We start from the raw sequence: 24,430 nt of genomic DNA, 5'->3' as shown, positions 1-24,430 counted from the left end.
TAAATGGAATGTAATTTTACGTGGAGGAAGCAAAAATACACAACATTACATAGAAGAAAAAATAAATCACCCAGATTTTCTTCACCTAAAATTAACCACTGATAATACCAGTTTTAAAAAACTCTGTTGTTATAAAAATATTATACTCATGATAAGAAATTTAAACAATGACACTGCAGAAAAAAATGAAGATGAATGTTAAAAATTTTCAAACTTTATCCTATGTTATGGTTTGAGTCTAGATGTCCCCCCAGAGCCTCATGTGGTCATAAGCTTGATCTAGAGTGTGTGAAACTGGACTTGATTTGTGCTGTAGTACTAAGTTCAAGGGCAGCAGGATTAAAGCTGTGAGTGCTTCCGCCCTAAGTAGTCTGAATAAGATAAAAGGGCCAGGGAGACGCTGTTAACTCTTGTTACCTTTGCTGCCTTGTGTGTGCGCTATGCTGTTTCTGCTCTGCCCTGCCTGTTTGTCATCCCAACCTGGGAGCCAGCCGATTATGGACTGAAACCTCTACAAACTGTAAGCCAAATAAACCTCTTCCCCTCTAACTTTGGGTGGCACATCCTGCGTGAATTATCATTGATATTAGGTAATTTTTTCATCTCTATGTATGAAATATGGAATCTTACTATGTAAGCTGCACAAATCTTAAGTACATGGCTTAATGAATTTTTACCTGTCCAAATGAAGAAGATATAGAACATCTCCAGCATCCTAGATCCTGGAATGTTCCTTTCTTGTCATTTTTCCTTAGTCATTTGTGTGTGTGTGTGTGTGTGTGTGTGTGTGTGTGTGTGTGTAAGGACGTCCAATTGTTCCAACTCCATTTGTTAAAATGACTATCCCTTCTTTCTTGAATTTTCTTTTGTACTTCTATAAAAAAATCAGTTTACCTTATATGTGTGTCTCCTTTTTTGGTTTCTATAGTCATTCATGTTTATCCATCTTGATAACATACTATATCTTTATGTCTTGATTATTGCTTTTGTATATCTTAAAGATGTACAGGGTAAACTTTTAAACTTTATTCTGTGTTTTCAAAGTTGTCTTTGATGTTCTAGATTTCTTGCATTTCCATATGAATTTTAAAATATACTGATTGGTACCAGAAAATCTGTTGGGTTTTGTTTGGAATTGCACTGAATATATAGATTAATACAGAAGAATTGACTTATTCTGATCCACATAAGAGGTGTATGTCCATTTAATTCTTCTTTAGTTGGTCTCAGAAGTTTTGTAGATTTCCATATATAAGTCTGAAACACTTCTGGTCAAAGTTATCTGTAAGTATTTTAGGCCACTTCATGTTGTGCCATCGTTCACTGAATACTAATACTTTTTTAAAATTCTTTCTTTACTCTTTATTTCTATTGCTATCCTTTTTATGTTAACTAGTTGCTGCTCTTTCTAGTCTTTTGTTAATCCCATTTAATATAATTTTTTGTTTATTTTGTTTTTTTGTTTTTTGAGACAGGGTCATGCTATGTAGTCCAGGCTGGCCTTGAGCTCCTGATCCTCCTGCCTCAGCCTCTGGAGTTCTGGGATTACAGGCACGTGCAATGCCTGGTTTAGCAGCTAGTATAATTTTTATTTTAGATTGCAGTTTTCATCTCTGGAAGTTTGATTTGTGACTTTAAAAAAAAATCTTTCATTTATTTATCTGCCTATATCTTAAATCTTACCTGTAACTTCTTGAACATGTGAAATAGTAGTATCATTACTATTTAATTTCCTTTTAGAAGTGTAATCACCTTTGCCATTTCTGTTAATTTCTTCCTTTTTATGTTTCTTATACTTGGATTGAACTTGGGACCTTACTGTTGTGAGGCAGGCAGTGGAACCACTGAGCTAAATCCCTAGCCCTTCCTCATACTTTTTGATTGAATGCTAGAAATTATAGATTTTTTTTCTTGTTCAGTAGTGGTTTTGGATATCTTCGTATTCCTATAGAAATTCTTAAGCTTTGTTCTAGAATGTAATTGAGTTACTTGAGAACAGTTTGGACCTTAATTTTAGGTCTTGCTCTAAGTTTTACTAATTAGGTGCACATTAAAATTTAGTCTAGGACTAATTTTGTCTCCCTGTTCTTGTGTTAATTTTTTTTTTATACTCCACCCAGTGCTCTGGACTATGAGACTTTTCACTCTGGCTGGGGTGGGTGTTGTAGATACTATCTTTGGCCCTCCATGAATTCAGGCAATTGTTTCCACTAATCTTTTCTGGTTATTCTTTTCGGGACTTTGGGTAGTTACCTCCCACACATGTGCAGATTACTACTTTGTTGAGGACAGGTCTCCAGAGTTCTCTGTGCCACTCTCCCTCCTCTCTGTCAATGCCTTGCAAACTAATGGCTTGAATGTCTGGTGTTTTTGAAGTTTGTTCTTGTTATTTCATCTAGGCTCAAGATATTTTTAAAAATATCTTAAAGATATTTAAAGGTTATTATTATAAAGATTAAAAATTACTTTTCATTGGTACTATTTTAGATTGTGTGTCCTCTGAGAAGAATAAATTCAAATGTGCTATTTAAAGTTTTAACATGTAAGTGAACTAGACAGGTCAACATTGAGAGATTTTTAAAAAAAGTTTTGCTTAGTATTAAACAGTTAAATATCCTTATTTTCTCTAGTGCTTTCAGAAATTTTTTGATCAGAAAGAATTCTTACAAATGCATTGAAATTATTATGCATGTTTATATGTTTCTTTGTTTTTAATGATACAGTTCTGTTATATATAATATCTGCAGTAATTTTATAAATTGTTGGCCTGAGGTTTAACGTAGCTAATAATGGATTTTATTTGTGTAACACAGTATTAAAATCTTTCGGCTGGGTATTCTTCAGTCTTTTTGTTTTGTTTTTGTTGTTATTTAGGTGATCTGATATTTTCCTGCTTTGGACATTTTTGTAACTGCTTTCAAGGTATGAAATGAGTTATGATCCCAATAATAGTAGCCAGTCCTTCATGTGCCTTGAAAAAATATGGGAACTCAATTGAACATGAATAAGGGAAAATTTTGTGTTACATTTGATACTGGTGGTAAGAAAATGAAGTATTTTGAGATTCTTTTATTTGTTTAGAAGTATTTTAAAAACTCTTGCCCAAAATAGAGTATAATTTAAAAGGTGTTTTTCCATTTAAAATTTGGTGCCTATTACAGTGCAGAATTTTAGGGGTGATTTTATTTTATACTTAAAATATAACCTGAGATTTTGCTAGAAGTACACCATCGTAGGTGCTACCTGACTTACCTGGCTTGAATTTGCATTTTAATAAGAGTCCCATCCCAGGTGAATTGAGAGCATGATGAAGTTTCAGTAGCATTTGGAACATAATATTTTTGGAAAGATAAGGTAAAATAAACCATTTGGAACTGTTAAACTATTTTTTTGTTTTAGCTGTGATAATTGTAATAGGGCCATTTTTGAGAAATATTAATTTTTATTAGTACATTCTTGTAGTATACAGTATATAATGCTTACATTCTTTGTGTAAAGTTGGTGCATGCACATAACACCTTCCTTTTTCATCCCTTTCTTTTCATTCCTTTCCCCTCCCTCCATCTCTTGATCCTCTTCCCATTTGAGAAAGAGATGTCTTTCTACTTCCTATTATTTATTTTTTGTTTTGCTTAAAAAGTGTTACTCTTGAGATATATGCTAAAATAAATACCAAATAAATATGACATGTTCGGGATTTGCTACAGAGTAATTGGGTAGGAGGATTAGAGGCAGTAGAGGTGTAAGATGAAGCAAGGTTAGAATGTGTTGATAGTTGTTGAAGCTGAATTTTTTGACAAGTGTTTCAGTTTTCGTACATGGTTGAAATTTTCCATAAAATTGAATGTGTCAGGCATAACTGATTGATAGAGCATTTGCCTAACTCACTGGGGGTCCCTAGGTTCAGTGGTCAGCGCTGCAAAAACAAAACATGATGTGTATTTATATAGGTGGATGTACTGAGGTGGAAGGGGTGGTAAAAACAAGGTACTGTAGAGATGCAGAATCATAGAAATGCTACTTAATATATTTTTTAGCTTGTCACTCATGCATTCCAGCTATGTACATTAACGGTAAAGTCTCATGGATGTCTTAGTTAGGAGACTTGCTTCTGGTCACTGCATGGGGTCCAACGATGCTCACCAAAGAGGAGATGGCGACCTTATCTTGCCATGGGGAGTAGGTTTGTGTGCTCTTCTTATACAGAGGAATTTCAGGACCTGTCATTGTGAAGCATAGGTAGATTTTTTAGGCTGAGTTAGAAGGTGAGAGACTAGAAAAGGGCTGGAGTTTGATCAGCTAGAGAGGGCACAGCCTGATGAGGAGGTGCAGATTGGCCTGCTTACCTGAGAATGAGGCTGGCTTTTATAGATTAGCTGAGGTGGGAGGATCCAATTGATCTTATCTCAGTTCTGGTTTCATGCCTCCAGGGGAATCCTTATGACTCCAGGTGCAGTTTGATTCCCAAGAGATGATTGCTCTTACTTATGGAGGGGAGCTGCCCCTGTTCCTTTTATAGGGTAATTGCTTCTGTTTGAGGGAGGTGATTTCATCATGGGTTGGTTGATGGAGCTCTGCTTTTCCTGGAAGTCCAGGTGATTATATAGTTTTGTATGGATGGAGACTTTTAGGTATTGCTCTGGAGGGTCTGGAACTGGAAAGTTGAATTGAATCAACAGTTGTTCCTGCAAACTCCAATATTACTTTAGTTACTCTTACCTTGGGGTCCTCAGAATTGAAGGGGCATGAGATAGCCTTGGTAAAGTTAGGGTTAATACATTTAACAGATACTCCTCAATTGAGTAACCTACCACCATGCAGAGCCGAGCAGGAATTTGTCTTAGCTTTAAGATAATAAGGGGGACATAAAATGAAGGCACAGATTCCAAGGTTTAATCTTGCTTTAATGCCCTCTGGGCATCTGTTAGTCCAGCCTCTAGATCCTGACTATCTCAGAAGAAAACACAAATCCTGCTTTCCTTGAGTAACAGCTTAAGGGCTCTGGAGTTCTTCCTTTGTCCCTTGGTAGTCTCTGTGTAATTTCAATTTGTGTAACCCACAATTTCCAATATGCATTTGATCGCATATTACTGATTAATATCTTGTGAAACATGGTGTGCAAGGAACTCACTAGACTATAAGGTCACTGTGGACAGTGCTTTAAAGGAAGATGTGTGGCTTACAATGAAAGTGCGAGAAGAAGTCGAGCTTGTTTAAAGCAGGGTAAGGGAAGATTTTAAATTAACTTTGTCAGGCTTAAAGTCAGTTTTTATGCCTGAGTTGGGTGGTTTTACTTACTTTTACAGTGTAGTCTTTATTTGGCTAAAAGATTTGTAGGTATCTGTCCCCGAAAGTGTTTGGTGTAACCAAGTTAATTGAAATATTGAAAAATATAGCCCTAAGTGTTTTCTGAAGCAAGACACTAGGGAATTTTCATTAGACCTTAAAACAAATTATTTATTGTCACTTGATATTAAATGAGCCTCTTTGTACTGTTAAGGGATAGTCTTTTTTTTTAATTAATTTTATTGAGTTTATTGGTACATTTTAGGGATACAGTACAGTTACATTCATTGTTGGGATCATGTACCTCTACATGGGAAGTCTTGATTCTCATTTTTTCCCCTTACCTCTGCCCTCCCCTCATCCCCTCCTCCCCTCCCCATCTACAAACACTTTATTTTCATCTTTTCATTCTCTCACATTTTTTTCTTTTCCCTTTTTGTTCTTCCCCTACCCATCACACCTTCCCTGCACCTTTAGCTCCTTTCTTCCCATTTCTAAATGTCTAATGTAATCTTATTAGAATCTTATGCATTGTTGCAGATTATTCACACCAGGGAAACTATTTGGTATTTACACATGTGTGACTTATTTATTTCACTTAGGAGTATATCTTCAATATGTATCCATTTTCCTATGAATGAATCTATTTTCTTGTTCTTTATGGCTGAGTAATATTCCATTTTATAGAAAAACCACAACTTCTTTATCCAGTTTCCAACGGATGGGCAAATAGGCTGTTTCCAAGATTTAGCTATTACAAACTGTGCCGCTATAAACATGGGTGCACATACTTCTCTGTGATATGATTCTTTTAGTTCTCTTGGAAAGATACCCAACAGAGGGATGGCTGGGTCAAATGGAACCTCCAGTCCAAGCTCTTTGAGGTATCTCCATATTGATTTCCATAGTGGTTGCACTAGTCTGCACTCCCACCAACAATGGAGGAGGGTTCCTTTCTCCCCACAACCCCGCCAACATTTGTTATTGTGTGATTTCTTGATAGCAGCCATTCTTTGTGGGGTGAGGTGGAATCTCAGTGTTGTTTTCATCTGCATCTCTCGAATGACCAGTGATGTGGAACATTTTTTCATATATTTTCTTGCTGCTTTCACTTCTTTGTATGAGAAATGTCTGTTCATTTCGGATGCCCATTTTTGGATCGGGTCTTTATATTTGGGGGGACTGATTGTTTTGAGTTCTTTATATATCCTTGATAATAGTCCTTTGTCTGAGGTACAGCTGGTAAAAATTTTTTCCCACATTGTAGATTGTCTCTTAGTTCTGCTAATGGTTTCTTTTGAAGTACAGAAGCTTTTTAGTAAGATGAGATCCCAGTTGTTGATTCTTTCTGCTAGTTCCCGTGCTACTGAGGATTTGTTCATAAAGTCTTTTCCTATACCAATGTCTTCCAGAGTTCTGCCTAACTTACTTTCCAGCAAGTTTAATGTTTCTGTTTTAATATTTAGATCTTTAATCCATTTGGATTTTAATTTAGTGCATGGCGAAAGATAAGGGTCTAATTTTAATCTGTGACAGGTTGATATCCAGTTTTTCCAACACCATTTATTAAAGAGGCTATCTTTCCTCCACTGAGGATGGTGAGCTCCTTTGTCGAAGATGAGGTAGCTGAGTACATCTGCATTTGTTTTTGTGTCTTCCAGTCTGTTCCATTGATCCTCAGGCCTATTTCTTTGCCAGTACCATGCTGATTTTATCACAGTGGCTTTGTAGTATAGTTTCAAATTGGGAATTGTTACACCTGGTGCCATGTGACTGTTGCCTATAATGGCTTTTGCTATTCTAGGTCTCTTGTGGTTCCAAATGAATTTTTGGATTCTTTTTTCTAGTTCTGTGAAATATAGTGTTGGAATTTCAATTGGCATTGCATTGAATGTATATAGCAGTTTTGGTAGTATGGCCATTTTCACTATGTTGATTCTTCCTACCCAGGAGCAGGGGATATCTTTCCATTTTTTTATATCCTCTTCGATTTCTTTTTTCAGAGTGCTGTAGTTTTCAGTGTAGAGATCTTTTGTTTCTTTTGTTAGATTGATTCCTAGATACTTCATTTTTTTGGATGCTATTGTAAAAGGAATTTTTTCCCTTATTTCTCTTTCTGTCTGTCTGTTATTTGTGTATAGAAAGGCTATTGATTTTTGGGTATTCACCTTGTATCCAGATACTTTACTGAATCTGTCAATTAAGTCTAGAAGTTTTTTGGTGGAGTTTTTTGGATCTTCAATGTAGAGTATCATATTATCAGCAAATAATGATAGTTTAACTTCTTCCTTTCCTATCTTTATTGCTTTAATTTCTTTCTCTTGTCTAATTGCTGTGGCTAATGTTTCCAGAACTATATTGAAGAGAAGTGGTGATAGTGGGCATCCTTGTCTTGTTCCTGATTTTAACATGAAGGTTTTCAGTTTTTGGCCATTCAATATGATGTTGGCTGATGGTTTTTCATAAATAGCCTTTATTAAATTGAGGTATAGACCATCTATTCCAATTTTTTGCAGGGTTTTTATCATGAATGGGTGTTGAATTTTATCAAATGCTTTTTCTGCATCTATTGAAAGGATCATATGGTTTTTGTCCTTGACTTTGTTAATATAATGTATTACATTTATTGACTTTCGTATGTTGCACCACCCTTGCATCTCTGGAATAAATCCGACTTGGTCAGGATGGATGATCTTCTTAATAATCCTGTGTATTGTGTTTGCTAGTATCTTATTAAGGATTTTTGCATCTATATTCATTAAGGAGATTGGTCTGTAGTAAGGGATATTCTTGTACATCAGAAAAGTTTTTCAGAGGGATTTTTCATTGTGAATTGCTATCAGTTGGGATAGGATTATCTTGTATTTTCTAGGTTTTAATAAGACATAATTAAGAAATAAGCAATCACATGTATAATCAAATGCAATAAAATCTGGTTTAAAAGGGTAATGTAAATTTCTTATTCTTTGAGAGAAGCCTTATGTTATATGGCATTACACATCTAATATTTCTTTAGTGTGTGGCTTTTTATGCAAACTCAGAATTATGATGAGGATGTCTTAGTTTTATAATTCAGTGGAAGCATTTAGAGACATTCATTATATATAAAGTATGCTGCAGTAAAGGTTAGCTAGAGCTAAGGCTGTAACCAAATGCCTCCAGGTAAGAAGCAGTTTGGTAAAGATAACAGGATTCACATTTTGAAGAGTCATACCAATTGCTTACTTTTTTTTTTTTTTGGTACCAAGGATGGAACTCAGGTCCTTGCACTTGTGAGGCAGGCGGTGGAACCACTGAGCTAAATCCCTGGCCCTGTTTACTTTTGTTCTTGAGTTAGGATCAGTAGCAAAAAGGAATGTTCTGTTTCAGAAAGATCAATGAGACAGTACATAATTGTTTCCTCTTTGCGTGAGCTTCTAAAACTAGTTAATCCTTGAGTATTTTTTAAAGTTCAACCGTGCTTAGTTTCTGTCTTGTGACAGTTTATAATATTTTGTAAATATGTAAAGATTATTCCCTTTCTGATGCTCTTTTTATTTTGCAGTTAAAAAAAATTAGAGTTGTCCTAACAAGAGAGAAAGCTGTGCTGACGGGGGCTTAGTTCTTGATGACTCTGTGACTTTCAGCTGGTCTATTCAGGCCCATTTGGAGTGCTTTTCAGAAGAGGGGTCCCTGAGAAGATTTGATTCTTACTGTAGATTGTGTGCTATAGTACTGTCATTTACTATAAGTGATTTTTGGACATATGAAGACTTACTTGTAATTAGTTTTTCCAAGTTGAAGGGATTTCAATTAATTGCTTTGTTAATCTTTATTATTCTTAGAAGTCACTGGATGCCAACTAGGAATGCTCTTAGTAGACATTTAAGTCTATTAACTGTTTTCAGAAAGAATGACTTAATGCTAAATATTTTATAAGTGTCACCAAAATGCTGGTGTATTATGTTAAATATTTCTTATACAAGGTTCATTAGTTATTTGTGGCTGCATTCGGCAGCTAATTCTCGTGGATTTTTCAAGAATCTATGTGTATTGTTTATGGCTAAGGAGGCTGATGAATAACATTTTCCTTGAGAATTTAACCAACCAAAATAACATTGCCTGTATTTTATAAGGTGGTTCTGTATTTTATTCTGTTTGGGTGACCATAAAAAATACATTTTTTCATAGTTGTGGAGCCTACAAGTCCAAGATCAAAGCCATCAGGTTGAGTTCCTGGAGAAGACTTTCTGACTTATAGATGGCCACCTTCTTGATTTATCTTCTCATGGCCTTCCCTTTGTGAGCATGTAGAAAAGCCTCTTTCCTATCTCTTGTCTTCTTATAAGGACACCAGTCCTAACAGGTTAAGGCTCCTCTTTGACATCACTTAATCTTGATTACTTTTTCTGTGTAAATCCTGTCTTTAAATGCAGTATAGTCACATTGAGGTTGAGGTTTCAATTTACAAATTTGGGGTGAGGATGCAGAGTACAAATCAGTTCACAACGGATGGTACCATGGGGTCTCTTTACTACTAGTTTAAATACTTTAAACGGCATCCAGAATGATAGTTTGTCATCACCTCATGGTGATCCTGAGGCACAGGCAATGGCCCTTGTCAGTCTCTTGATATAGCATAATTGGCTTTTAACCTTACAATATGCTTTTCCAGTTACAATATTTAATAGTCTTTTACCAACAATTGTACTGTACACTCTTTTCAAAGAAGCTAGTTTGAAGTATAAGAAGTTGCACTGAGAGGAGGAAATTAATAAAATATAATTTGGTCTATTTAGTTCTGTGAGTTCCCCAAATTCTATCCTTAGATTAAAATGAATCACTCAAGCTGGGCATGGTGGTGCACACCTGTAATCGCAGCACTCCGGAGGCTAAGGCAGGAGGATCGCTGTGAGTTTGAGACCAGCCTTGGCTACATAGTGAGTTCCATGTCAGTCTCAACTACATAGTGAGACCCTGTCTCCAAAAAAAAAAAAAAAAAAAAGGATCACTGGAAAACTTCATGCTTAGACTGTATTTGGAATCTTTCAAAATTTTAAGGTTTGAATTGGATTTTAATGTTTGCACCTGAAAGAACCCAAGAAATAGTATGTAAAGCACATTACTTAGTCTTAAGGTTTTTGTAGGCATCATTCACTGTGTTGTATAATGCCTTCCTTATTGTATGTATGTGTGTAGGTATGTTTGTATTTATTTTGTTTTTTTGAGATGAGGTCTTGTTATGTAATTGTAGTTCAGGCTGGAGTGCTGGGATTATAGGTGTAGCATCCTGCCCCCTTATGACTTCTTATGACTTTAAGTAAATGGTTTCTTTTGAAGTTTAGGTCAGTGTAGGTCCCCCCCACTTAGTAGAACTAGAGTCTATCTTCTTGAGTGAGAATTGTAATACTCTGTATGGCTACCTGGAAACTCAAATTTAGATGAGGGACTCAATTCATTTAAACTATGCTTGGGTTTTGTTTTTTATTCAGCCAGTATTGTTTTGTCTTATTTCTCTGTAGTCCCACTTTCTCATGTGTATTTTACTTTTCATTACTTACATTCTTATACAAACCATCTCAGATCTCTCTCTCTCTCTTAAAACAAAGTGAGATACAATTAAACTGTAATTTGAATGTACCTACTGTACTGTTTTTCAGTTTCACCATTAAATATTGGTTAGAAATTATTACTCATTGGTTGGGTGCTAATGTCTGCATAGCATCAAAGAGCACCCACAGTGAGTAAACATATAGAAAAAAGGTCTGATTTTGCTTCATAAATAGATATCTTCAGGAATTTTAGAACAGGGGAAGCTTTAGGAGAATAGGCTAACAATATTGTGATTCACAGATTATTTATTTTGTTCCCAGTAATGTATTAGCCAATGCTTCTATCCTATTTTATGTTTTACAGTGCACATTTATACAACTCTCCATTCATTGCAATGTTGTGGTGAGGCAGGAATTCTTATTATCTTTCTTGTTGTATAAGGAAACACCAGACCTAGAGAAGACCTACGTGAAGTAAATTGCTCAAGATCAAGTAGCTTTAATTTACAATCTTATTTTAATGGGTTTTTGCATTCCAGAACTTTTAGTCCCTTGAGATTTACATAGGTGCCTTTTTTTTGATATGTCTGATGAGAGTGGTAAAAAGGTTTTCTGGTATATTTCTAACGGCTGTATTCTAGATTTGTGTTCTTTTTTCTTTTTGTATTTTATTCTTTGCATGTTTTTACCTTTGAGTGATGGATACCTTATGCTCATAGGTGTGCTTTTTCTTTTATTTAAGACTCCTTTTGCTTTTTTTTAAAGAATACTGACTTTTATGTGCTTTCTCCTGTCTAGACTTCATTACTCTATTGAAGTCCAAAATGAAAGCCAAATTGCTCCATAGATGGAGCCAGTGATGTTGACTAGTTATTTTCCTTTCAAAACATTTGACCAGTCAACAGAAATATAGCAGCTGGTATAAAAAAGGAAACAGACAAATTCAATTTTCAATCTACAATTACTTACCCTGGGTTTTAAATACATGTTTATAGGACTTGCTTAGAGATGATAGTTTGTGAATCCATATAACATACCTGTTCCTACAGGATGCTGTTAGCAGTCGCTTTTCAGTACCATTTTAGCCCTTTTAGCCCATTAGGCAAATAAATTCTTTCCTAGGGATTAATTAGTCATGGTTAAAGATGTAATTCATCATGCAAAATACCAGAGCTGTCTTAATTAAAAATTCTTAGTGATTCAGAAATGTCTCTGTGTCCAGGTTAAATGCTTACTCTTCTATGTTCCTCTGAACTTGAAATAGTTTGTAAATTATAATCATTTTGAGACAGGAATGGAGAAAAACCTAAAGAGTGATTCAGTAATCTGAATGCATCTTCAAGTGGCAACTTTAAACCTTATGTTTTTTTTTTTCCCTTGGCTCCAGGGATTGAATCCTGGGCCTTGAACATACTAGGCAAGTGTTATACCACTGAGCTATATCTTTTAACTCATACTTTTAAATCTTCTTGTCCAGATCCAAGACTTTTTTACTGCAAAAGCTCTGTGTACATCTTGAGCTGTCCACTGTTCTCTGTGCATGTCAGCTGGAGTGTGATTAGAGTGTAGCAGCCCTGGAGTTGAAGGCAGAAAAAGATAGGAGCTTGTAATGTGTATAGTGAATGATCATGTGTTTTGGAGTCAAGTATACATTTTCTTTTTCTTTTTTTGATACCAGGGATTTAGGACCTTGTGCTTGTGATGCAGGTGTGGTGCCACTGAGCTAAATCCCTGGCCCAAGTATACAGAACTTTAATCCAAGCTCTGATATTATTGTGCACATGTGTGCAAATTGCCTCTCTGGGCCTCGGATTTCTTACCTACAAAAAGTGTGATGATCCTGTCTCGCTCACTAAGCCATTTTGAGGATTGTTTTAAAGACACAAAATAGCAACTGTATTACCTGTTGTAGTATAAACAGTAATTTGTACCTTTTGCCTCATTTTCACCCCTTTTTCCCAACATGTAGAACACAGAGATGTATATTAATTTCAGTATTTAGTTTTACATTTTTACAAATTGAAAATAAATTAAAGTTGGCTTGTCAGCACTTACTGCCAAAGGGATCTAGGATAATATTTGGTCTGTATTTTTAAAAATCCGATGTAATTTTAGGCTAGGTTATTAAAATTATACTGTCCATGTTGGGAGATATAAAACCTCTTTCTATTTTGAAGTATGTTGTATTCATTTTTGAGCACATTTTGAGAGACAAGTTAGTGAGGCTATTATAAGTCAGATGGCACAGGTTGAAGTCTGGATCTGTGATATAAAAACTTTGTTCCTTGAACAAACAACTCAATGTCTTCTTTGGCAATAAGATAATGTTATCCACTTAATAGGGTTGTTGTCAGGGATAAATGAATTATTATGTTTAAAACACTTAGATTAAGCTGGGCTTGGGGTGCACACTTGTAATCCTGATACTCTGGAAGGCTTAGGCAGGAGGCAGGAGAACTGCAAGTTTGAGACCAGGCTGGGCAGTTTAGCACCACTCTGTCTTAAGGGCTGGGGATGTAGCCCAGAGTGAAGGCCCTGGATTCAATCCCTAATACCGCTCCCCGCAACCCCATAACAAACAGTAACAAAATCATTTAGTGTAATGCCTAGCCCACCAAAGTTTTATGTGTTAGACTTTTTTTGAGGGGACTTTAGAGGAAAGCAGCAAGGGTGGTAGGCTGCTTGGAAGCCACAGTATTGAAGAAATAGTTGAAGATATTGAAAGTATTTAACTTGAGAATGTAAGCCATTTACTGAGAATCTTCTATCATTTAAAGGAATATATTATAGACCTAATAAACTTATTTCGTGTTACTGAAAAAGATAAAACTAGAATCAGTGGATAGAAATTATAAGTGGCTGACTTTATGAAAGGCTTTATAACATGTAGAACTATTCAAAATTGCAATGAATTGCTTTGTGAGCTAGTAAACTTTGCATTTTACAGAGACTTAGATGGCTAAAGAGAGAGGCTCCTGACCTGACTTAGGTAGAGTGAGCTAGGTGACAAGTGATTTTTCTGTACTTCTTTCAGTTCAGGTAAAGTGACAGTTTTAAAACAGTAAGATAATCTCACACTGCAATTTGCTGGGTCTTGCTAGTATGCCCCAAAACTTTATCTATAAAATTGTCTGCTCTTTCATGTGCTAATGCTCTAACATTTTTTTTTTTTTTGCAAATATTTGTTGTCCGAGGCATTATATTTCTGGACTCATTTTGCAGAAAAGGAAACAGCTTGAAAATGGATCTTTACTTCCCACTATTGCTAGGAACCGTACTGTCATTCAGTTCATGAAGGAATACAATCATTTAGGTTGCTTTGTTGTTGGGAGACAGTTTTCTTTGGGTCTGATATGTTTCTGAAGATCTTTTGAACAAAAGTACTGAGGGCCCTTCATTTTAGACTTACGTTGTCAAGAATGTTTGCTTAGCAAAGTGCCAATGAGAGTCTGTCCCTCCAGATTGAAGGGCGTTTGGATGCTCAGGATTCCTCTTTGGTAACTTGGGTGGCGTGAATATCCATTTGGGCCCATTTGCCTAACCTGCATGGGGAACTGATACAAATGTACTGGTGCTCATGCTGCTTGCTATGCAGTGAGTAAAAAAGTCCTTAGTCTCCGACCTGGGATTTTTGTTTCTTCTGTCAGCATTCATGAAATGACAGCAGGCTAACATGTCAGGTTGCAGAGAGTAAACCCTCCACAACTCTTCACATTAAGGAAGAGCAAAGTAGGAATCTCATGCCCAGGGCTAAATGATCTAGTATTTGGGAATGGTGAGATTAAAAACTTTGTTTCTAGCATAATTTTCATATTATTATTGAAAAAATGCTATTGCCATTGTGTTCTTTTTTTTTAACTGTGATAAATTTTAATTGTTCACTACAGTAATCAACTTTCATATGTACATACATATAAATACAGTTACAGACTATAAATACTCATGACAAAATATCATCCCTAGGAAAAAAGAAAAAAAATCCCACAATCTTTACAACAAACAACCTTAAGAAGTGCCACCACCTGCCTCGAAAACACAAGGGCCCGAGTTTGATCCCCACCATTGTGTTCTTGATGCAGGTTGAACATCCATAATCTGACAATCTGAAATCTGAAATGCTCCAAATTCCCAACTTTTTGAGGGAGGCCATCATATCACAAATTGAATGTTTCGTACTATGAAGCTCTGTTTCATGCACAAAGTTACTAAAATTAGTGTATGAAGTTATTTTCAGGCTTTGTGTAGAAGGTGTATATGAAACATATGGTGTATGTATAAATTATCATGTTTAGACTTGGGTACCTTATGCAACATATCATTATGCATGTGTAAATATTCTAGAATCTGTAAAAAATCTGAAACACTTGTAGTTCCAAGCATTTTGGATAGTGGAGACTCAATTTGTACTACTGTTATTATTACCGTAACAATAATAGCTAACAAACACACACAATGTTTGTTGAATGATAATGATATACCAGGCCTTGTTGATCTCATTTAACACTTACCGGTAATCCTTTGAGGAAATATTGTATTATCTCCATTTCTTAGATGAGCAAAATGAGTTGCTCTTATGGTGGAGCCGGGATTCTTATTTAGTTCTGCAAACAGACCAACTTGGGCTTTAAATCCCTATGCTGTCCCTTACCCTCATTGTGTAAGGTAGGGCAAATTAATTTAACCTCATCAGATCCCAGCTGCTTCCACTGTAAAGGGGTGGAGGGGATAATAAGACCCAAACCAAAAGGATTATACATGTTCTATAAAATGTGCAACACAGCTGCTTCCTGGAAGCTAGTAAGCCTCTCTAAATATTAGGTGCTACTATTATTTTTATTAGCTTTTCTGCTTTCCTTTTCTCTAATTAAAAAAAAAACTTTAATGGTCTTACACTCTCCAAGTTCGATAATGTGTTTTTGGCTGAAGATAAAATGTCATTTATTGTAGTTTTTATCAAGAGGATGAATTTTAAATGTGGGACAAACCTGGCACAGGATATTCCTTATACAAATATTTTCCTTAAAAATGAGAATAGAAGCAAAAATCCCCTGTAGACTCAATTTACTGTCTAATCTTCATTTTAGTAACCCTTTCTATTTCCTAAGTAACTCCTAATGATCCAGTAATGTGTTTCAGTGACAGCTGATGCCGGAGAAGGTGTCCTCTCTGGGCCTGACATTTTCCTTAATGGTAATTCTAGCTAGTTAAGGTAAACAGTGTGAAATGTTTGGCATGTTTCCTTCCACAAATAGTAGGGGAGAGAAAATTATGAAAGCATTGTAAAGATACCAGAGTGATCTAGTGTAGCTTTGAAAATTTTTGGCTACAGTATTTGCTGTTACAAAGGGAAACAGTAGAATTAAATATCTGTCTTGCCTTTGGGAGAGTTGATAAACTGAAGACATTGTACTTTACTTTAGATTAATAACCTGGATGCTTTCACATTTAAAGAGCAAAGTTATGTATCATACAAACATCTGGAAGACCTGCTAAGCTACTTGGTACCTGTATATTGCAAGTAATCTTTGTACCTTTATGTGTGAAACCAAGTTCCCCCTAAATATTCCATTTTGATTTACTTTAGTAGTCAAATACTCATGTAATATTCTCTGCCTGAAGATAACCTAGGAAGGTGTCTGCTTTAGATCACTAGTTTATAGGTAAAGAAACAAGATCTGGTATGGTAAAGCCCTCAGTTCATTTAGTTCCCAGTAAGGTTGCTTTCCTGAGTATCCCATACTAGCCTTTTTGGCTTTTGCTTTTTTTCTTTATTACATTTTTTTTAACTTTCTATTTCATACAATACTTGGTCTCTTGGCATCTCTAACACATTTACAAAAGTCATTTTAAAGGTTAGACTGAGGTCAAAGACTTGCCTCCTGAATTTTCCTCTAAATTGAAAAAGATGTTTTATATATTGTGTGGCTCTTGTATTAAGATTCTTTGCTCTGAATGGCAGTTTGGAAGTCTGTTGTACAGTATTTTGCTTGTGAGTATTCAGAAGTGAGTATGTGATTGATTTGCTGACAGACCATCTCTGATAGCATTTTTAATGATGGACTTGTAGTTGATTGCATCCATCATTGAGAGCCTAAAGAAACCCCCACCCTAAATTAAAAAGGATAAATGAAATAAACTAGGCTGAATGTATAAGCTGACAAATCTGAGGGAATTTAATGAAACTCAAAATTACCACAGCCAACAGATAAGAGGAAAAGGTTTCTTTGTTACTGATTATAATACTAAATTAAAAAAAATTATCCAAGGAAGATAATAGAGGAAACAAAGATCTGTGGCCCATGTATCAAAATAAGTTATTGAAAGGTTTTCACACCAGAGAAATCAAACTAAGTTATTGAAATATTTTTAATAAGTGTATCTATCTCATGCTCTGGTTATTGTTGATTCCCATCAATCTTGTTAGTGCTGTTTGAAGAATGGTAAGTGTAAGACTGTCTTGTAGTATAGCTTAGATTACTGCTGTTGTAACAGATTTTAGAATTAATATGACTTTACTTCCAGACTACTGGGGCTCTGTACCAGATTCAAGTCATTCAAATAAGCTCTTTGCCTCAGTGTATGAGTAAATTTATCATTAATACACTTTCAGCTACATATGAAAGGTCACCAACTGAAAGTGACTTAAACAATGGGTATTTATTATCTCCTTTAACAAGAAGTCTTGAAGTAAGGCAGCTTCAGGCCTGGCTGCTTCAGTGACCAGTGACAGAATTGTGGTAGGTTGGCATTTCCATTGGCTTTCCCTTCAATAGTTGTAAGATGACTGAAGTATCCAAGTGTCTAGCTTTGTATAAAAATATGTAGGGTTGAGGAAGGGCACCTTTTCCTGTTACTCTTTTTGTAAAAAACTATTCCTAGAAGTTCCGTAGATCTTGTTGGCAACATTTTTTCTTTTTTCTGGTAGGCGGAATGGGATTATTAGGAGTTACTGTGATTTACTCAGACAAATCAAGAGCTGCCCAACCTCTTGAAAAGTTCATGCCCACCTGCTGTCTGATTAAAATCAGTTCTAAGGTCAAGGACACAAGTGAAAGGAAAGACCAACAAACCCATTTTGATGGGCTGCTGGAATTTATTGTGAAGATGATTTTATATTTTCTGCTAAGAACAGACAATACTTTTATTTCCTCGCTATTAAGATGAATGTGCTAGCATGTTGATGGAGTCACCTTCTTTTGCTTTGCTTTCAACATTTCATTAAAGTTGGTGTATTCTCTGTCTTCACCAGGACTCTGTCTACTAGCGACGATGTCGAAGATAGAGAGAATGAAAAGGGTCGCCTTGAGGAAGCATATGAGAAGTGTGACCGCGACCTGGATGAGTTGATAGTGCAGCACTACACAGAGCTGACAACAGCCATTCGCACCTACCAAAGCATCACCGAGCGCATCACTAACTCCCGGAACAAAATAAAACAGGTGATCTTCCTTTCATCTGGTGACTGTGGCTAGTGCAGGTGTGGCTTGGAGGGGTGCCATGGTTACTAAGTGATGGTCCTCCAGTGGCTCATAATGGGTTTCTGCTGTCTGGCTGATAGGTCCACAGGGGGAGAATGTTTGGGGATGAAGAAGACAAAGAGATACAATAGGTAGGGCCAGGTGGAGCTTTCTTCTGATGGGAGAGAAAGACTGCCAGGCAACTACAGCATAATGGTAGAGGTAAGGAAAGTGCAGAGGGAGCAGAAGGGGCTGGTCTGTAACCAAAACTGGGAAAGTAGCTAAGATCTGCAGAACATCATGCTCTGATGGTTTTATGGGGAATGGACAGGGAGGAAGATAGTCTTCTTCTGGGCCGGGCCTTGTTCCACTACGCCCTCTTGTTGCCGTTTTCCTCCTATGGGTCCAGTCTTCATCCACAGGAGGAGGTGAACTGAGTTAGGCCCGGCCATAGTGATCTATAGTGCAGCACTCTCAGCAGGTTTCAGGAGTTCTGAGCTCTGAGACCATCCTGGGCTTGCTGCTGCTTCTGTTTATGTCTTGGCTTCAGCAGTTACTTCTCACAGCAGGGAAAAGGGGCCTCAATTTGAGGAATACCACAAAGAATCCGAATTGATGGGGAGAGGTTTAGAGTCTCTTACTGTTAGAGGCCTCCATCACAGTGTAGCAAGTATATTTCATGTGCTCGTAGCTCACCTTTTATCTATGTAGACATATTACTATAGCAGTTGAAAAGATTTTTAAAAAAATTTTGGCTTTAAGTATGTTACCTAATTTGAAGTTGTGGTTTCTCTGTAGTCATTGTGTATTCTGTATATATTTTTTTTGTGAAGAAAATCTGACATGCAAATTAAACATATGACATTTTTATAAAGTTTTTGAATATGTTTTAGTTATGATGAGCTTGTGTTAATTTTTATTTTGTAATTTTCTTGTCATGCTTTGGAGCTGTTTCTTCTTTCCATATCTGTGTCTCTGTCTCTGTTTCTCACTTTTCTATCTCTGTTTCTCAAATTTCACCTTCCTGTTTCTCTCCTTTTCCTTTCGTGGTAAGGCCTTGGTTCCTGGGTAACATGCCTTTAGTATGTAAAGCATAAAGTAGATTTTAGGGGTTATTTTTATATTTGACCAAGGGATGAACTGATAAAATAAGGCTTATGTACTGTTACATCATGATTTTGTGGTTCTTGGCTGTGTGTGTTTTTTTTTTTTTTGATACCAGTGATTGAATTTAGGACCTTATACATGTAAGGCAGGTGGTAGCACCATTGAGCTAAATTCCCAGCCCTTTGGCTGTGCATTTTGATGTTATTCTTTAATACATTTTTGTGTAACTCTGTAAGTAACAATAATTGGTACTTTATTGAGTACCTATTCCTTGCCAGGCATGATTGTATCTATTCTCTCAACAAATTTAAATTTGAACTCTGGTCTTCTTGACTCCAAAGTCTTTAATGCTGGTTTTCAGGCATTAGAAAAAAAAAAGTTGCGATATTTTGCATAACTCCAATGTATCAAACATTAAGAAAAGTAGTGCTTTTTGTTTATTTGATATTAGGGTGAGGGGTCTAAATCATCGTAGGAGTGTTCTCCTTACACTTGGCAGCTGCCCTCTCCAGTTCCTCCTGGGGGAATGAAGGCTGCACAGACTATAGCTTGAAATTCACTGCTCTGTGCTATGAGATTGGTAGGGGACTCTTTGGCTAGTGCCTGCCCAGAAATGGCTATGCTTATGGCATTCTAATGTTTTGTTTTGTATCCTCTAGACCTTATATTATGATTTATAAGCAGATGCATAAGTTAATGCTTCTAGGAATACTACTGATAAGTGATTTTTCACTCTCTAAGAATCTAGTTCCAGAACCAGTAATCTCTTAATCTTTTTGAAGCAATATACTGACCTCTTTACATTTTAAAAATAACTGCTTGAAAAATGTTGAGTTCATCCTATGGATTTATCTATGAAACTAGGTAAAGCTTTAGATCAGTTCCTGTAGATTTAGAGTAAACTGTAGTCCATTTCGACCCAATATACTAAGCTTAAAAGGGGTCAGAAAATAAATGTATAGAGCTGCTGACCTTCTGGCTTTGCCTCGGGTAATCACAGTGAAGGTGAAGGACCTTTTGGTATTTGTATTTTCTGATTAGTTTGGTTGACTGAAAAGACTTTGTCCTAATCTCAAGGGAAACACCAGCACTGATTTCTGCTTTGCTCCCTATCACTCCAAGTTGATAGCATCTTTGCTGCAAACAAAAGAATGCTCACTTGGTACTGAAAAAAGGGGCCCTCATCTTAAGGATTGCACGTTTGTTTTTAGTAGCCACACTCTTCTTTTTTCCTCATTTTCAGTATACTGGGATTCCAAGCAAAAGAAAACAAACAAACAAAAGAAACCTTTATTACATCAGCCAGTGTCAAGAAAGCAAATGTCACATAATTTAGCTTCAGTATTGGGAAGAGAAATAAGGAGCTATATAGCTCTTTGCAAAAAAGCCTTTAATAACTGATTACTAGGAGAAGAAAAATGTTGGGGCAAAATTATGTTTTTGTTGCATAATTTGACAATTTTGTACCATGAAAGTCCATTTCTTATTACTGAGGAAACCCTGATGTTTCCTCGCTAATTTTTCCTTTTGTTTCTAGTTGCATTTTGGCTTCCATACAAGGTATAGGTATATATTTTTTCAAAGTAAAAATGAGGAAGATTTAGTCATCATTGGGCTGCATTACTTTAGAGCCAAACAAGGTATTGATGATGTGTAGAACTGAATTGAAATATTCTTTCCGTTCTTTAGCAAAAGAATATAATGAGGGTTCATTCCATAAATGTTTGTTGAATTCCTGGTGCTGTTTTAGGTCCTGGGACTATACACATGGAAAAACTAGTCACTGTCCTCATGGGGCTTATACGTGAATGGAAAAGAGAAAAACAAACATAATATTTCCAGACACCTAATCTCATATTTTGAGTGTCAGCTTTGTGGACTAACCTAGTCATGAGTATCAAACCACTGTGATGCAAACACTCCCCTTCCCCAAGCCCCACATGTGAGGTCATGAGGGTTTGGGGATGTCTAGATATAAACCACAACAATTAGAAGGACTGATTTTTAACTTGGAGTAGGCTGGGAAATCGCTGTAATAAGGTTTTGAGTATACAGTAACAGAATGTGACTAATATTTTAAAATGCCTTCTCTAGATGCTAGACTGCGAATGGATTTTAGCAGAGAGTAGGATGAATGGACATGTTCATATTTATGAATTGTCCCCTTCTAATGTGTAATATCACAGAACTGTTTATACTTCCCATTTTTGACATCAATTTCATGTATTAATTTATGTTATATTGGTAGAATCTATGTTCTTGAGATGAATGAGAGATGCTGGATGGTTTTGCCTTTCCCCAGATTGCCTAACTTTTTACATTGATGAATTCTATTTGGAATATTTTTATATATTTTAAAATGTGCAAATAAAATACCATGTATGATTGATGAGGTCAGGTAGTATGGCTAATAAAATATTTTGGTGATTCTGTTACTTTTGCGAGCTTTGTAAAATTGATCAAAATGAGAAATCCTCAAAACCCATGAGTTCTGGCAGTGTCTTTAGTAATGGCTGACTGTTACAGCAGCAGCATCAAAATAGATGAATATAAGTTGGTACAAGTTGGAGACTTGGGCCATGTAGGAGATACATGTTGGTATTTCACTTTAAGTGTTATTCTGTGGTGTACTGGGTAGAAAAGATGATATCAGATTTCTTGAAAGATGCTAAGTACTGTAGTCAGTCTAATGCTCATCACAGGAGCAGACTGAAGGAAGGGCATAGAATTTGACTATGTGGTGATGTATACATGCTTACATTTCCCGTGTTTTTTTTCTGCTCTCTTGCTACTAGATCAAGCTCTAAAATCCATTTTTCTTGCCTATAACTAGTAATAACTACACGATTATTTAAGTGAACTTGTTAGAGCTTAATTATTCAGTAACGCAATGTTCATTACTTAAAATTTACCTAAAATAACTTTTTGGCTTTATATGAAAGTGTACCTTGAAAGGTAGAATTAGAATGAAGAATAGCCTTAATTAATATGAAGAATGTCATAGTAGAACAACATGGTTTTTGTAGGAAGTTATTTATGGCCCAAATTTAAAATGGAAATTCCTAGCTGCTTGTTTGAGAAAAGCAAAAAAGACTCTAAGTTTCTAGATATGGACATGGTAAACAGTGGGCAGTAATGAGATACTATAATTTAAAATCTGGGCAGTAGTCTGGAGTTCGTTAATACAGTCCAAGATGAAGTAATCTTTCATTAAGTTCAACTTTTTCTGTATTTGTGTATTATATCCACACTCAGCAGCTGAAAGAAAGGTATTGCCCTTGGACAGAGTTGTGTGGAGCCTCTCAGAGAATTTAAGATCTTAGAGTGGCAGCTAAAAAAATGAAGAGAAAAAAGTATGGGAAGTAAAAGCATTAGTGTAATTTCAAAATGATCTGTAGTTCCAAAGGGATTTTAAACTGAACATTGAACAGTGTTTCCCAAGTTCTCTATTTCAAGGTAAATTCTATAAAATTCTATAGGAAATTGAGCTGGCCACTTGTGGCAGGCAAATATCTATGTAAACACTTACAATGCAGATTTACTACTAAAATAAAACAAAGAAATTAACAATAAAAGGTGTACTATGTTTTATACTTTGAAAATTGAGAATAATATTGTCTTAGATTAATCTTCAAGACCATCCTTTGCTCATAGGGAACTTTTCAGGGTATTTCTGGTCCACAGGTTCAGTGAACTGCTTCCACACTTAACTGTGCTTTATTTAGAAAAAATATACTTAGAGATCTATTCTGCCTCTTTATTTCTCCTTGATCCATATTTAGGACTTTCTTGCTTTTATGACCTAAATGTTATAGCTTTCTATCATTTTCCCCATACCTGTATCCCTCAGATCCTCTTAAGTACATTTCTGTTTCTCCTTTCATGAAAGATAAGGCAGTGTTAGTTAAAAGCTCCATTTAGTTTTCTTCACCTCTTTATCTTTCCATAGGCTGGGCTGCAAAAATCTTCACTTTTCTGCTGGCTGCATCATTTCTCATTTCTATTCACAATAGCCTCTGGGGCCATTTTTCCTTATTTTGTTTTCTTTCAATAGTCTCTCATTTGAATGACTTGCAGCTTTTGTATATGAAAACTGAAATTCTTGGTATTATGGAACAGGTGGTTAGGAGTAAGATACTAAAATTTTGAGGAAACAAAGGAAACTTGCCTCTGTATATTTACTTAAGGAGTTTTTCTATCATAATTATCCTTTTATTTTTATTTTTTGTTTTTTGAGACAGGGTCTCACTATGTAGTTGAGACTGACCTGGAACTCACTATGTAGCCCAGGCTGGTCTCAAACTCACAGTGATCCTCCTGCCTCAGCCTCCCAAGTGCTGGGATTACAGGCATGTGCCACCACGCCTGGCCATAATTATCCTTTTAAATTAAAAAGAATGGAATGAAAATATCTATTTTATAGAAGTAGAACAGGGATTTGAGAAATAAATATATATATATGTATAGTTTGTTATTGATGGACATAGCTTGGTCCTCCATCTTTTAAATGACAAAAATTATATTGATTCATTATGTACAGCATAATATTTTGAGATGTGAATACTTGTGGAATGTCTAAATGAAGCTAAATAACATCTGTATTTTTTTTAAGAGTAGGAAAATTTATTGGGGAGTAGAAATGGAATAGCTCCTAAGAGATAGGATGGGTTCTGAATGGGTTGCCCAATAACGTCTGTATTACCTCAAATACTTACTTACTTATTTTGTGGTGATAATAGTTAAAGTATCTCTTAGCAATTCTCTCCCTCTCCTACCACACCGCTTTTACGTTGATTGATTACTTTTGGTTCTGGAAATTGAACCCAGCTCCTCGTACATCTAGGCATGTGGTCTCTTATCCCTGAGCCATACCCTCAGTTTAGAGATTTAGAATATGCAGTATACTGTTATTAACTATAGTCAGCGCATTTTATGATGATTCTTTAAAAATTTATTCAGGCTATTAAACTGAAATTTTGTATCCTTTGACCAACTTTAACCCTATACCCTGGTAATTGGTGTTTAGAGCTTTTTTTTTTTTTTTTTTTT

The 24,430-nt window shown here is 35.8% G+C and overlaps 1 protein-coding gene across 2 annotated transcripts in view; it reads left to right on the top strand.

Annotated features, from left to right (window-relative positions):
- Exoc4 (exocyst complex component 4) overlaps window positions 1–24,430 on the top strand; it is a 741,153-nt gene that overhangs the window by 5,867 nt on the left and 710,856 nt on the right. For both annotated transcript variants that reach the window (XM_010611733.3, XM_033757669.1), the window contains exon 2: window positions 18,067–18,256. In XM_010611733.3, coding sequence (XP_010610035.1) covers window positions 18,067–18,256 — 190 coding nt within the window. The remainder of the gene's footprint in view (window positions 1–18,066; window positions 18,257–24,430) is intronic.

The sequence above is a fragment of the Fukomys damarensis genome, unplaced genomic scaffold (assembly GCF_012274545.1).
Source record: "Fukomys damarensis isolate Sample0158 unplaced genomic scaffold, DMR_v1.0_HiC HiC_scaffold_4, whole genome shotgun sequence".
NCBI lineage: Eukaryota > Metazoa > Chordata > Mammalia > Rodentia > Bathyergidae > Fukomys > Fukomys damarensis.
This window is presented reverse-complemented; position numbering and strand designations above follow the sequence as displayed.